We start from the raw sequence: 15565 nt of genomic DNA on the forward strand, positions 1-15565 counted from the left end.
TATCTAACAAACCCAGCAGTAAAATGTGCCATTTTTAAAACCAAGACCTTGTTTGTAAGTAACATTTTGTTTTAAAATAAAATAATAATAATAAAGCAGGAGCTGAATTGCTGCTCATGACATTCAGTTAATCAAAATTGTATAATAGGAGTTTGAAATATACCATGTTGTGAGAATGGCAAAAACAAGTTTGTAACAATATAACCTTTAAATAAAGGGAAGATTATTAAAATATATTCTGCATAGAATTTTAAACTAAATTATGAAATTGTATTTTTGTACTCTGCTTACCCCTTACCTACATCAGTTCTGTAACTGCTTTATTTTTAAAATATAGTTATTTCATGATAGGCAACAGTAGATCAGAAGACAAAGAAACTAGTATTTTTCATTTAATAGGCAGTTTAAACAAAGCAAGACACATTGCATTTTGTTTTTCTTCCCTTAAAATTTTCATCAAACGTTGTCCCTTTCAAAAATTGGCATAAGTTTCTAAATCATAAAGGATAATGCACATTACTGTTTATTCACACTATAAAAAAAGCACAATATACAGGCCATATCCTTTAAAGTGCAACACAACAGAACATGTCTGCAACATTCAGGTTCTTCAAAAACCCACAGAAGAAGGAATTTGATATTTAGGAGGGACAATTATTGTTCACAAGCATATGGACACAGTGTAATTGCTGAACAGTTACCAAGAGACTGTCCTTGTTGTAAGTGCCACACTAAAAACAATGCTCATGACCCATAAAATTATAACATTCTGTCTGACTTCTTTTCATATGGTTTCCATGTCTGATGTCCAAAACAAAATTCTTACTATTTAGTTACTGAAGAGCATCTATGGAACCCTTTATCGAAGACAGTTCTTTGAGCATGCTCAAGAAAACTTTTAAAATACACACAGTGTCACAAAGGGGCTGCTGATTCTAATGGCAAATCAAATGAACCAAGAAAAATATGGTAACTGAAATACAGCAAGCATGTTTCTGACTTGGCAGCAAATGCTCCACTATGTTTGACACTAGCTACCAAATGTATTGGTAACACGCAGCATGTCCACAAGCAAGTACCAATTTGCTTTTCACTTCTGAACTTTTTGGTTGGATGTTTTGATATTAAATTGTTTGAAAAACCTCCTCGTTCCTGAGATGAACACAATGAAATGAAATGAGTTCCATCTAAAGCTGCCACTGGGACATAATGTTATGTATTTCCAGCATAGTTATTCTCTTGCTGAGTCATATTTAAACTATCAATCCTCCCCAAGGCGCCATTTCTGTGACTCTTCTTGACGCACATCCGGACGGATTTGGTTTCTCATTCCACCTAAAACATTTGAGGTTGCCTCTGTTGCGACAATGAGAGGTTTCACCACAGCTGGTGGAATTTGGCGGAGGACTCCTCCTACTGCTCCCGTTACCCCTCTGTTCTCATGCTCTCGAGCAGCAGTTTCATATATGGTCTGGGCAGTGTCTGTAATTCCCTTGGGAAATTGAGAAAAAAAACAAAAAACCAGTTACCTAAGAAGAAAATCCATCCTTTTCTAATTTTATGGACAACTTCAGTTAGGGCTTGTCAGCATGGTGGGGTAATGCATTCTATGGGAGTGTGATTTCTAAAGCACACTAACATGCTGCACATAAATTGGTCTGTGTAGACTCTGCTGTTGTGCACTAATGGTTCCCTAGTGCACTTTAATGTAGAATTGTTTTCAACAGCACTATGTTAAAGTGCGCCAGCAGAGTCTACAAGGGGCAAGTAACATGCAACACATTAGTGTGCTTTAGAACTCAAAACCCCATGGAGTGCATTACCCATTGTGTAGACAAGTCCTTGCTCAGCAGAAAACTGTGTGTGTGTATTACATCAACACTTTACGGTAACTAGACAAGTTTAATGTGATTGTTTTGATATTTTTCTTATTAAAATCTGATAAACATAGGAAGACTGATTTAATATAATTGCTTGGGGGAACTTCTTGGGCTGTGGAGCAAGCAGGTTTGGGCTATTCCAAAATGATGGAATTCACTGAAACTTCCTCACCTCAGTTAGACTCACCTGTCCTCCAACTATTGTTATCACACAAATGTCACCCCAAATAATGACCAGAATAAAAAAAAAAAAAGATGGACATTTTTACTAACACACAAGAGATGAAACAAATAACTGAACCACAATACAACTAACTACAACACAGATAATAATTCAACTTTTTAACATACTGCTATGGTAGAGAAAGACAAATTTCACTCATTTCATGCACAGGCTGCTGCTTAAATCATAAATGCCTGAAATTTAATTTTAGATAGTGTTAGATGCCAAAAGATAAGAATAACTGCTACGTCCTTCTAAGGTTGTTGATATTCACTAGGACAAATCAGCAAAACAATATCAAGGGAGATTAGGTTGGATATTGGGAAAAGCTTTCTAACTATAAGGATAGTTAAACATGGGAACAAGTTACGTACTGAGGCTGTGGAATCCTCATCATTGGAGATTTCTAAGAACAGGTTAGACAAACACCTGTCAGGGATGGTCTAGGTATACATAATCCTGCCTCAGCTCAGGATAAAAGAGTAGATGACCTGTTGAGGTCTCTTTCAGCCCACATTTTTATGATTCCATGAATGCAAATTTGTAGAACACAGATTTTCTATTGACTCAGGTTATAATTCATCTTGTTTGGAAGGTGCCTTGGCCTAATTTTGCTTCTCAGATTTTCCCTACATGTGACGCTTTTATAGAGTTTGGTCTACTGAATTAGATTGTATGTTTCAAATTATCTGATATTTCCCTCCAGCTGAAATTTCAAAATAAGAACTTTTTAATACCATCTTACATATTTCATATTTTGCTTTAACAAGGTTTAATTGCACTTTGGTCAAAAATAACAGCATTTGTGCATACCTCTTTTACCACACTGTATGCTTTGGCCACACCTTCCCGTAGGTCTACTGGCTGATGAGCTAAGCGATGCCGAGAGAATCGTTTGACCTTTTTTGTCTCCATACAACTAGGACCTGGGGAGACCATGTCATAAGCAGTTTCTGCAGCTGCCTAGTGATCAGTTCAAATGAAAAATAAATTAATACATTCTTAATATAGCATTTGATCACATACCTAACCAACCCGATTTACAAAATTACAATGATAATCCATCACGTACGTTCTTGTTTTTTTTTTAAAGATATGAATATGCATTTTACATGCATTCCTCCCTCTATCAGTTGTTACCACAATACAGGCTATGTATTAAATATGAGTTTAAAAAGGGCAGACAAATATGGCCTCAGAGGGTTTATATTACACTCTACATTACATATTAGTAAAACAGTCTCATCACTTTTACACACTGAACCACCACAGGAGTCATCAGAACTAACATAATTTCTCCTCCTTCCCTCTGTCTCAATGTACAGCGATACCATAACATTAAAACTCCTTTTTAATTTTGCTTCACAGTGGAATGATTTTAAATCAAGGTGATTTTAATCACTGACTTAAATGATAATTTAAATAACTTAAAAAAAATCATTGATTTAAATCAGGTTCGGGCTTTGTAAAACTATCTTGAAAATTTATGACACTGCAATTTTAAATTATGTTATAATAAACTAAATTATAAATGCTGCTTTTTAATTGTCGCTACTGATAAGGTTTATATTTTATTTGAATTTTACAAAATGGCAGTAGCTGAAAATTGAAAATTAAGGCTCTGTTCCTAAAACACACAAGCAGGTATGTACCTTTAATCATATGAATAATGCCATTGACTTCAATGGGAAATCTCATATGCATAAAGTTAAAAATGTGCACAGGAAGTATTTGCAGCTTCAGGGGCTAAAATTGTAATTTTAATAAACTCTTTTCTCTTAGTGCATAGAACTATTTTCATTTAAAAACAAAATTACTTCAATGTTAACAGCAGAAAGTTATTCCAAGTTTGAAAACATTAATAAAGTTAGTGTGAACTTTTTATATACACAGGTCAAAATTTTCAGAAGTAGGAGCCTAAAGCTAGGCTTCTAAACCCATATTTAGGTGCCTTAACTGGGATTTTCAAAAGCATGTGAGTGATTCAAGAGCACAAGTCCCACTGATTTCAAAACTACAAATCCTAATGGAGGAGTACAGCTTTGTCCAAGCATTTTGGCTTTTCTGACTCTTGGATGTGCAACAGATCAGAAGGGAGTGTTGGTTGCAAACACAGCACAGGCTGTTTGCTTACAATTTTGTGCTGATCTCACAGAAGGAATGAGCCCCTGGGCTTGTCTCTCTCAGCACGGATGAGCATTTTAAAAATAAAACTTCTTAGTGGAAAAAAATTCCTCTGTGAAATCTAAAATATGTAATTCTACTAACAAGGACAAAATATCCACTTTCACAATTAAAGATGATAAAATGGGAGGAGGATGGTAAAAAAACTAGCATATACATTACAAATCATAATAGAAATTAAAAATTTATTTTTAATTTTTTAAAGCGTGATCTTTATCTACCCTGATTTATTTGCTGTCAATGTTTCCATATTGCAAGTGTTTCAAGTGAAAACAAATAAGCCCTCTGGGTAGAGACCATCTGTTTTCCATTTTTGTACAGCACCCATCACTGTGAGGCCCTGATCCACAGTGGGGCCTTTGGGGACTACTGTAATAATTATTACTAAAAAACTTGTTCTCTTGTCTAACCTCAGACATAATGTAAAATGTACCTGTATGGTTTGAACCATTCTGTTTGTTAGCTCTAAAGCTGCCATTGCAGTGGAAGTACCAAAGGAAGCTGCTCCTCTTTGAAAGCCTCTTACAATACGACCATCCTTTCGGTACTGTTCTATTGGTAACCATACTAAGTCCTTCAGACCTTGAACTGAAATTACAGCCAGAATGCAAAACACATAACTTGTTATATAAATCTTTATACCTTGAAAAGCTGCTAAATGCTACATGCAGACTATCTGCTATTGCTACATGCAGACCAGGGTGATATGTATTAGAACAGTAACAGAACTGAACTCACCTAATTGCACTAATGAATGCATAGGCCCTACTCCTCCTAGGATTCCTGGTAGCTGGTTTTTCTTTATGTCATTAAGCCATTCAGCGATGGCATAAGAGAATAGCTTATCCACACCTAACAAACTGTAACAGACAGAGTTATTAGTACTTATGGAAAGCAATGATAATTAAAGCTTTGGTACTGTCTTGCATGACCTCATTAAAAAAAACGAGGGAAATGCAACCTAGATGGAGGTACTATAAGGTAGATGCAAAACTGGTTAGAAAACCGTTCCCAGACAGTAGTTATCAGTGGTTCACAGTCATGCTGGAAGGACAACGAGTGGGGTCCCACAGGGATCAGTTATGGGTCCGGTTCTGTTCAATATCTTTATCAATGGTTTAGATAATGGCATAGAGAGTACTCTTATAAAGTTTGCGGGTGATACCAAGCTGGGAGGGATTGCAAGTTCTTTGGAGTATAGGATTAAAATTCAAAATGATCTGAACAAACTGGAGAAATGGTCTGAAGTAAATAGGATGAAATTCAATAAGGACAAATGCAAAGTACTCCATTTAGGAAGGAACAATCAGATGTACACATACAAAATGGGAAATGACTGCCTAGGAAGGAGTACTGCGGAAAGGGATCTGGGGGGTCATAGTGGACACAAGCTAAATAGGAGTCAACAGTATAACGCTATTGCAAAAAAAGCGAACATCGTTCTGGGATGTATTAGCAGGAGTGTTGTAAACAAGACAAGAGAAGTAATTCTTCCGCTCTACTCTGTGCTGATTAGGCCTCAACTGGAATATTGTGTCCAGTTCTGGGTGCCACATTTCAGGAAAGATGTGGACAAATTGGAGAGAGTCCAGAGAAGAGTGACAAAAATGATTAAAGGTCGAGAAAACATGACCTATGAGGGAAAACTGAAAAAATCGGGTTTGTTTAGTCTGGAAAAGAGAAGTCCTAGAGGGGACATGATAACAGTTTTCAAGTATGTAAAAGGTTGTTACAAGTAGGTGGGAGAAAAATTGTTTTTCTTAACCTCCGAGGATAGAACAAGAAGCAATGTGCTTAAATTGTAGCAAGGGAGGTTTAGGTTGGACATGAGGAAAAACTTCCTAACTTTCAGGGTGGTTAAGCACTGGAATAAATTGCCTAGGAGGTTGTGGAATCTCCATCACTGGAGATTTTTAAGAGCAGGTTAGATAAACACTTGTCAGAAATGGTCTAGATAATACTTAGTCCTGCCATAAGGGCAGGGGAATGGACTAGATGACCTCTCAAGGTCCCTTCCAATGCTATGATTCCATGGCTTGAGGGATGTGTTTTCCAGTGAATGAGAACAAGAAAAGACATTTAAACACTAAAATAAGAGGAAAAGTGAAGGCTCAAATGCCATACTCACTTAGCCCTGGCGAACTGAGGTATTTGATCTTTCTGCTCTCCCCAGTAAAAAAAAAAAACAATCTACAATTGCATTCTGGAGTATGTTAGTGGAAGAAAACTTATGGGGAAAATTGATAAAGCAGCAGTACAGCTTCATGTTATTCCCATAGGCTCTGAATCAGGAAAGAACTTGAGTATATGTTTAATTTTAAGATTTTATGGTCAAGTTCAGTACACGGTTAAGAGTTGTTTTGAACAGAGATGCTTTCCTGAATTGGAGCCATATTAGACAATTCTCTGCCCTAGTTTTCACCCCATTCACAGCACAAATGTCTATAATCAAACAGTTCAAGTGCATTAAAAATGAAGTTTCTCCTTATAAAAATCATTGCAATGTGCTCGGAATTTTAAATATGCTTAATATGAGATGTTGCTTTTTGCTTGGTATACCCCATTACTTGCAACGTCCACATCCAATTTCCAGAAAAAAAATCATATTAAAATTTTGTAAACTCACCCATGTCGATAGCAAAGTCTCTTCAACTTTAACTCTGAGCAGTTTAATTGTGCAAGACCAATCAAAATCCCAGCTAATGTACCCTGAAAATTAAATACTTGATTAATCTAAAAGTCTATCTGCAATACACAATCTGAAGTTGGGAAATAAATACTTGAGAACCTTGGATCAAATGCAAATTTTATTGAATATATTTTAAATTGCATACATGGAAATAAAACCTACCCCCGTAACCCATAAATTTATTTTATTACAGCATTTTGAACTATGCCAGATTAAAACTGACACAAGGTGCTTTGGATAAAGAAGCCACAATACAAACTTAGCAAACTGGTGTAAGGGAAATCTTTGGATGGCACAGGCCTCTCCAGCAGTATGGCGGTGTGTCAAGGGGTGCACCCAATGGCTTAGCTGGAGCTCTAGTGCACTTCATGCACCCTCAGATGTTGGCATGGTCCCTTGAGGGCCACTCCTGCTGGGTGAGAGTGGCTGGCATTCAACACCCAACCAACCCCAGGATTCAGGGAAGAAGGTACACAAAAGTGGCTTAACGCCAGTCTCCTTTGTCCCCAGTCCTACAACTTCCTGTGCTGAATAATGGTGAACCAGACCCAAGGATCTACCCCATTGTTCTCACGTAACAGTTCCATGTTATTTAGTTCCACTGAAAGTTTAAATAAGTAATACTTGAGAATTTTCAAGACTACACTGCAGATGGGAAGGTAGCTCAAAGGATAGTTTTGTTCATGGAAAGAAAACACAAAACATCAGTTTTATCAGATAGTCTCTGTGTTGTAAACAAACCTGATCCATTGAGACATGTTTGCCATGGTAATCAAGACGTATTGGAACTTCTGATATAAATCGAAATTCTCTGAAATATACAAAGGAAACAATTTATTACAGTGAGAGAAACTGAAACAGGAAATAAATGAAGCCATTCAAAAGGAAAACCAAAGTATGAATCACAAATAAGCGCATGTCACATTATAATACGATTCTCTTCAGTTTTTTTGTAAGGCATATATCAGTATAGCGCACCTTAGACTGTTGTTCTACTCCAAAAAGGGAGCATAAAAAACAATGTGGGGTTCCATGTTCACCGTTTCAATGACTTCAAGATCAAATCTGCTTATTGTAAAAGTTTGTATAATCTTTTTCTAACTATCAGCCCAGCAAATTAATCTTGAGATCAGAAAGACAAGATGTATTCCTTCTCAATACTGTATCAGCACAATCCTTTCCAAGGGCCAATTCTGCCCTTAGTTACACTGGTGCAACTCTACTGTTTTCAGTGGCTTTGCACACATGAAAATGAGAGCAGAATTTGGCCCAGCAATCGGAATGTAGTTAACCATTCTGTTGGTGATGCATGTGCTGGGACAGAATCTAGCTCACTCTCCCACAGCTTGGTTCTGCTGTGCTAACAAAAGTGAAAAGTTAATCGTTATAAGTAGTTATAACTGAATACATAAGGCAGAACTGTTGAATAAGAAGGTGCAATTTCTTCAGTCACTTTTTAGGGCAAAACTACTTTAAAGCTCATCTCATGATATTTTACTATTGTAACCCTCTTCTCTCCCATAACATCCAGACCCTCCCTTAATTCACCGTCATCCTTGATTGCGTTAATTTTAATTTAGACTCAGCTCTTGAGTGCAGGGACCAGTCATTCTATTTCTTGGTAACACACCTTGCTCATCTACGGTGATGTATCAGAGCTTTTATTGAATTTCATTTTCTTCATATGCATGTGAGAGTTTGAAAAAGCTAACAGGAAATTCAAGAAATGTTTATTTTTCAATGATACATCATAGTATTATATTTAAGCTCTGGAGGAAAAAGATCATGCCCATTGAGGCTGCACAGAAATTATTGTAATACCATATTTTATAAAAAGCAGTTAAAATGGTGGAATACGTGTACCCCTCTGGAAATCCTGCAACCAAAATTTACCTGAAAAAGACTGGTTGATCGCTGAACGATGTGATCTCTTCATGTGAAAAATGATGGTCCTCTCCATTAACCATATCCACAGAATCAACACTATCATTTTGGCTTGTTTGCTTGTGTACTGAGAAAGAAATGACTGGGCTTGGGTCCTTGAAGCTGCTGACATGCTTGGGCAAACTACAGGTTACATCAGCACCAGGAGACTTTTTAACTGAGATAATAAAAATTTACATACAGTAAACAAATAATTCATAGTCTTTCACAGTAATTTCAAACAGCCTGTTAAATAAGTGTTTTCTTTTCTTTTTTTTTTTTTAGTCTAATGAAACAAATCCATGCTGTTACAGTTAAACGCACTGTGGTGTATAAAAAGCGGTTACTCACCTTCTCGTAACTGTTGTTCTTCAAGATATGCTGTTCACATTGATTCCAATCAGGTGTGCGCGCCCTGTGAACGTGGTCATCGGAAAGTTTTCCCTTAGCAGCTCACATTGGGTCGGCTGTGGAGACCCCTGGAGTGGCACTTCATGGCACTCAATATATGACCCTGCCGACCCAACCCGACCCTCCTTCAGGTCCTTCTTGCAAGCTACTCCAACAGAGGGGAAGGAGGGTGGGTATTGGAATGGACATGAACAATACATCTCGAAGAATGAGAAGGTGAGTAACCGTTTTTATTTCTTCAAGTGCTTGTTCACGTCCATTCCAATCAGGTGACTCCCAAGCTCTACCCTGGAGGTTGTGTCAGAGTTAAGGAATCACTGATTGGAGCACCACCCTGCTGAATGCTGCATCATCTCTGGCGTGTTGGGTGATAGTATAGTGAGAGGTAAACATATGCACCGATGACCAAGCTGCTGCCCTGCAGATCTCTTGTATCGGGATCTGGGCCAGGAATGCAGCTGATGAGGCTTGTACCCTTGCTCTTGTGCGGCACAGGAGAAGTCAAGCGGTGCTTGGCCGCTATCTTTGGGTATGGAGCCGGGGAGCGCCAGTGCCGAGGGTCTCTTGTGGTAGAGTCCTTCCTCAGCACTGTGTTGCGTATGGATGCCAGAGCACTCCGTACGGATGTGCCCAGTGCCGGGTCTCGGTGGTCCGCAGCCGGCTGTGGGCGGAGAGTGGATTCCATTCACAGTTGCTTTAGTGGGAAATCACGCTCCTTTTTGGTTCTTGCCAAAAACCCCTGCAGATTTTGCACCTTTCCATTTGGTGCGCTTCCCCCCAGACACTTTAGACAAGAGTCATGGGGGTCACTGATGGGAACAGGCTTTTTACAAGCACTGCAGGGCTTAAAGGTTTGGGCTCATGGCATGCCCCAGAGCCAGAGAGAGGTTAGGGATTGGGGAGAGACCCCTGCTCTCAACCTACTATCTAAACTAACTATCTATACTAAATTACTGTAACACTAACTATAACTGATAGAAGAACGCTAAGGGAGCACTTGCTGAGCAAGTGAGCACTGTTCCAGTGGCCATCATGGACGATAAGAAGGAACTGAAGGGGGGGTCAGGTCGGCAGGGTCATATATTGAGCGCCATGAAGGCATCACTCCAGGGGGTTTCACAGCCGACCTGACGGGAGCTAAGAGAAAACTTTCTGACAACTGTGCACGCGGCGTGCGCACACCTGATTGGGATCAGCGTGAACAAGCACTCAAAGAACAAACTGGATTTTCACAAGAATAGCCATATTTGTAAAATGCTCCCAATATGTAAAGTTATAAATAGTTCTATAGGTAGCTAAAGCTAACAAATAAATCATTAAAAAAAAGTCAGGAGTAAAGATTTATGGTAACAAGCTCCTCTTGTTGATAGACTGAGTAAAATTTTCAGAATTTCAAGTAAACTTTGCGATTTCTAAGCATTTGTAGGCTGGCAAAAGCATTCATGGAATTTTACCAGAAACCCTGCTGAGAATTACACAGCCTGTATATTTCTGCAAGTTGCACCAAGGAAAGTAGGTGATCTAAAATTGTTTACATACACAGAAGAGAATACAATATAGTCAAAGGGAGAATAATACTTAATTAAAAAAAATCTTATTCTCTCATTTTTGGCCAGGTTTACAATGACAGTTGAATGGAAATACTACTTTAACTTAATACTAACATTTTACTACTTGCATATAAATATAGGATATGATTCCTTCTGCAAGAGCTGCATTTAACTTTAAATTAGTAACTATACATACCCTTTAACAGAGAAGGAGAAAAATCATTTGTTTTGTTTATCCATAGCTCCAACACTTTACACATATACGCTCACAACTTTTCAGAAGCTTTCACTCGTATACTTCAATTTTTGGGTGCCCAACTTGAGAGATATCTTGTGATTGGTCTTCAGAGGTGCTGAGGACCTATGTGGGTACCCAAAAACTGATGAAGGAACTGTAACTGTGGTTCTTCGAGATGTGATGCAGATGTGTATTCCACTTAGGTGTGTGCATTCCCAGCACACTGGAGCCAGAGACTTTTCCTAGCAGTACCCATAGAGGGGTGGTGCTTGCGCTTCCTCTGGCTATATGAGGCAGCGCTGCCCCAATGCCCCTCAGTTCCTTCCAACCGAAAACCCACAGAAGGAGACTCCAATGCAAAGGGGATGGAGGGTGGACCACGGAATACATACCTGAATCACAACTCAAAGAAACACAGTTACAGTAAGTAATAATTTCTTCTTCGAGTAGATGCAGATGTGCTTTCCACTTAGGTGGCTCACAAGCAGTACCCCAATCTGGAGGCGGGGCTCCGAGTCTAAGAAATAGGGACTTTAAAACCACTCTTCGGAGGCCTACATCCACTCTGGAAGATACAGTAGTAGCATAATAGTTCTTAAACGTACATATGGAAGACCACATGGCTGCCATGCAAATGTCCTGTATGGAAACATCACGGAGGAACACTATTGCTGTCACTTGCGTTCTCGCGGAGTGAGCCCATAGCCACGGTGGAGGTGTAGCCGAAGCTATCTCATACTTAGTTTTGATATAGGATGTTATCAATCTAGAGATGGTCTGGGCAGAGACCACTTGCCCCTTCATGCAGTCCGCATATGGTACGAACAGGTCAGGTGAATCACAAAATGGCTTAGGACAGTCTAGATAAAAGGCTAGACATCACCTGACATCCAGAGCACGGAGGCGCTGTTCTTCTGAGGAAGAGTGCAGCTTAGGGAAAAGCACAGGTAAATACACTGCCTGATTCAGAAAAAACTGAGAGACCACCTTGGATAAAACCTTTGGGTGTGGTTGCAGCGTTAACTTGTCCTTAGAGAACTGAATGTAAGGAGGTTCAGCCATTAGCGCCTGCAACTCTCACACCCTCCTTGAAGAAGTGATGGCTATCAGGAACGTGGTTTTCTAAGAGAGGAGGGGCAGCAGACAGGACACAAGGGGCTCAAATGGAGGGTCCATCAGAGCTGCCAGAACCGTGTTTAGGTCCCACAAGGGAACTGAATCTCAGACCAGAGGATGCAAGAGGATAAGCCCTTTCAGAAATCTCCTCACCATGGCATTGGAAAAAAATGACTTCCAGGGGGATGAAACACAGATATAGTTGCCAAATGCACTCTCAGAAAACTGAGCACAAGGCAAAATTTCTGAAGATGTAGGAGGTACGCGAAGATGTCCTGGATGGAAGCCCCTGTCACTTGTGTTTCATGAGCCCAGGACCACAGTGAGTACCTCTTCCACTTTGCTAAGTAGGCCATCCTAGTGGAGGACTTCCTATTGTTGAGCAGGACTTGTTGGATAGCCGCTGAATATTGCTGGAGCACCCACAGAAAAAAATTAGTGGGTGCTTAGCACACACAGGCAGCCAGCTCCCCCCTCCCACCTCCAGCGCCTCCCACCTGCAGGCAGCCCCGCTGATCAGCTCCTCCTGCCCCCTCCCAACACCTCCTGCCCACCGCGATCAGCTCTTCCATGGTGTGCAGGAGGCGCTGGGGGGAGGGAGTGGGACAGGACGTGCTCAGAGGTGGTGGCAGAACTGGGCAGGAAGAGGCAGGGCAGGGGTGGAGCTGGGGCAGAAGAAGCAGGGAGGGGGTGGGGACCTGGGAGAAGGGGTGGGGTCTGTGGTGGAGCCAGGGGTTGAGCACCCCCAGGGCCCAAAGGAAGCCGGTGCCTGTGCCTACCCTGCTGAGCTCTGTTATTTCCAACTATTATGGCCAAGGAGATGCCTTATATGGGTAGGGCATTGGTGGCCAATAGGGCCTGGGCCCTATGTCCCAGCTTCGGGGTACATGCCAATCCTGGGAACCATACTGGTCCATTGGCAGACCTCAGAGGTTGTCAGGGGATGTGGAATGGGAAGATGACAATCCCGACTCGGAATCAGAAGAGCCCTGTGACCTTGGGAACATGGGAGGAGCGATGCCCGAGAGAGTCAATAGGTAGCTCGATTCATCCATCGCCCAGAAAGAGGCAGGAATCAGTGCCCCCAGTGAAGGCAGTCCTGTCAGTACCGAGCATGCCAGTGCCACAGGCAGAATCAGTCCTGGCACAAACAGCGATACTGGAGCACCTGAGTGCATTGACATCAAGGATGATGAAAGCCACCATGGGAGCCTTTGTGGTGCTGAAGGCAGGGAAGCCAAAGAGGGTCCTGGTGTTGAGGTCCCCTGTACTGATTCCAGTACTGGCTTCACGGGGAGGGGAGCAACTGGATGTGGTGCCAACAGACACAAGGGTTCAGCGGCTGGCTCCATCGGAGGAGCTATAGGTGGCGCACCTCTGGCTAACGGTAAGGGCAGGACTGAAAGACAGAGGAGATCTGTTGCTGCCTGGTTCATGGATGACGTGGACATAATTGGGACCAGCACCTCAGCCATCAGTACTGGACTGAATGGAGGCCAGACCCAGAGTTTCCACCCGTTCCACTCAGTACCAGAGAAGGGTCCAGAGGTACCCGTACCATCCTGCACACTGGATTCAGTCCCAATCCGGTTCGCACCTTTTCTGGGGGAGGCAGAGGTGTCGTCCCGCAACCTGGAGCAGTCCCAATTGGTCTTATGAGACCTCTTTCTCAGCACCAATGGAGAACAGCTCATATAGCCAGGAGAGGGGCCACAGCCATGAGGCACAAACACAACCCTCTATGCGTACTGGTAGGCAAACATCTCTAACTCCAGCACGCTGAGCGTGCATACACCTAACTGGAATACAGCTCTGTATCTACTCGACGAACAACACAAAATTAGAGAACTCTTCTGAAAGCTTTGGGCTTAATAAATAAATGACATGTAATAGTGTACATGCAAGTGCGCACGCGCACACACACACACACACACACACACACACACGAGAGAGAGACAGAGAAAGAAAGAGGGAGAGGGGGTAGAGTATGCATTTCCAGCTTACTACACCAATAATAGTACCTTCCGGATCCGGAGTCATTAAGACTTCCACGTCTGTAGAAAGGCTAGTGAAAAAATCCTTCAGGAAAAACAAGGCATCCTAAAATAAAGAAATAATGCAATCACATTGAAGGAAAGGAAACAAATCACCTCAATCTAGAGTTCTCTGAAGAAACCATCCACAATCCTGGATGTTATGTTTCCGTGGGGACTTGTACATCAATCAAAGGAACAAGAGGATACATTTTAGCATCCAGAGCTCAAGTCCTTTTTTCAGTTGCAACCTAAACCAAACAATACACTGACCTATATTGTACAATGGAGAGCCATAGGCAGAAATGTGGGACTTGCCCTTGGATTGCACAGCACGTGGCGCAGCTGCTTTTGCGGTACTGTCCCAATCCCTTTCCCGGGACCCTTCAGAGGGTGGGGGACATGCATGGTCCCTGCACCAACCCTCACAGAATACAGTCTAGGACTATATTACTTTTCCTTTGGCCTCTTCTGCGTAGCTAGAGGGGAACCTGTTAGCATGGATCCATTGGAACTGAACTACTAAAGAGTCGAGGAGGTCATTATTGGGGGCCCCAAAGCCAATGCGGAGGCCCTTTCCTCCAGGGAACACAAGGCAGAATGTGGTTCATTCTCCAGTGGCTGAAAAAGTGGACATCATGTACTGGGCAAAGCTAAAAACATGGTATAGGAATGTTTCAAATGGGGAATTTTCTTGGCTGGTAGATGGCAGCACTTCCATGCTATATTTCTGTTCTTGGTGGATATAGTATGAAATTATTACAGACTATGGCAGGGAGGAATTTAAGAGGCACAAATGGCAGCAAGTTACGTGTTTAACATTCACTGAAAGCCAATGGAAGGTAGACACCTAAATGTCATATGTACTTCTGAAACTCTCCCTCTCCATAGTCGGCGGAAATCAGTCAAGGTCAAGGAGAGAATTTCAAAGTCATATTGCTCATTTCTATCAAAACCAAGTCATTACACTTTTAAACTTTTAGAACTTCTGGGTTTGGGAGGCCTCACACACAGTGGATACTAAACAAATAAAAAACTTCCTGATAGAACTAATTTCTTACATCTCTTTTCAGTGCTCTCTGCCATTAATGTTCCAAATAGCTGTTAAGAGTAACAAATGGCAAAGAGCTTGTGGTACTGCCGTCTTACCATGTCATGTGCTTCTAACTAAAATATTATTGACTTGTCTTCTTCACATTAGAATTCAAAATTATTGGACTTACTTTCAAGTCAATGATAATTTACTGGGGTGACAAAGCTATACAAGTGTTGCCAAAGCGCAAGTGTACTCAGGTCTTTAAAAATTCACTGTTTCAAA

General features: G+C 41.1%; 1 protein-coding gene across 4 annotated transcripts in view; it reads right to left on the bottom strand.

Annotated features, from left to right (window-relative positions):
• Positions 1-379: 379 nt before the first annotated feature.
• ATG2B (autophagy related 2B) overlaps positions 380-15565 on the bottom strand; it is a 79798-nt gene continuing 64612 nt past the window's right edge. For 3 of the 4 annotated variants that reach the window (XM_073349593.2, XM_073349592.2, XM_073349591.2), the window contains 8 exons: positions 14236-14314; positions 8870-9077; positions 7718-7787; positions 6914-6996; positions 5026-5147; positions 4721-4875; positions 2917-3066; positions 380-1492 (listed from right to left, as the gene is read on the bottom strand). In XM_073349593.2, coding sequence (XP_073205694.1) covers positions 1262-1492; positions 2917-3066; positions 4721-4875; positions 5026-5147; positions 6914-6996; positions 7718-7787; positions 8870-9077; positions 14236-14314 — 1098 coding nt within the window. In that variant the 3' untranslated portion in view covers positions 380-1261. The remainder of the gene's footprint in view (positions 1493-2916; positions 3067-4720; positions 4876-5025; positions 5148-6913; positions 6997-7717; positions 7788-8869; positions 9078-14235; positions 14315-15565) is intronic. The other variant, XM_073349594.2, reaches the window with a different exon arrangement.

This window comes from Lepidochelys kempii, chromosome 6, assembly GCF_965140285.1.
Source record: "Lepidochelys kempii isolate rLepKem1 chromosome 6, rLepKem1.hap1, whole genome shotgun sequence".
Taxonomy (NCBI): Eukaryota; Metazoa; Chordata; order Testudines; family Cheloniidae; genus Lepidochelys; species Lepidochelys kempii.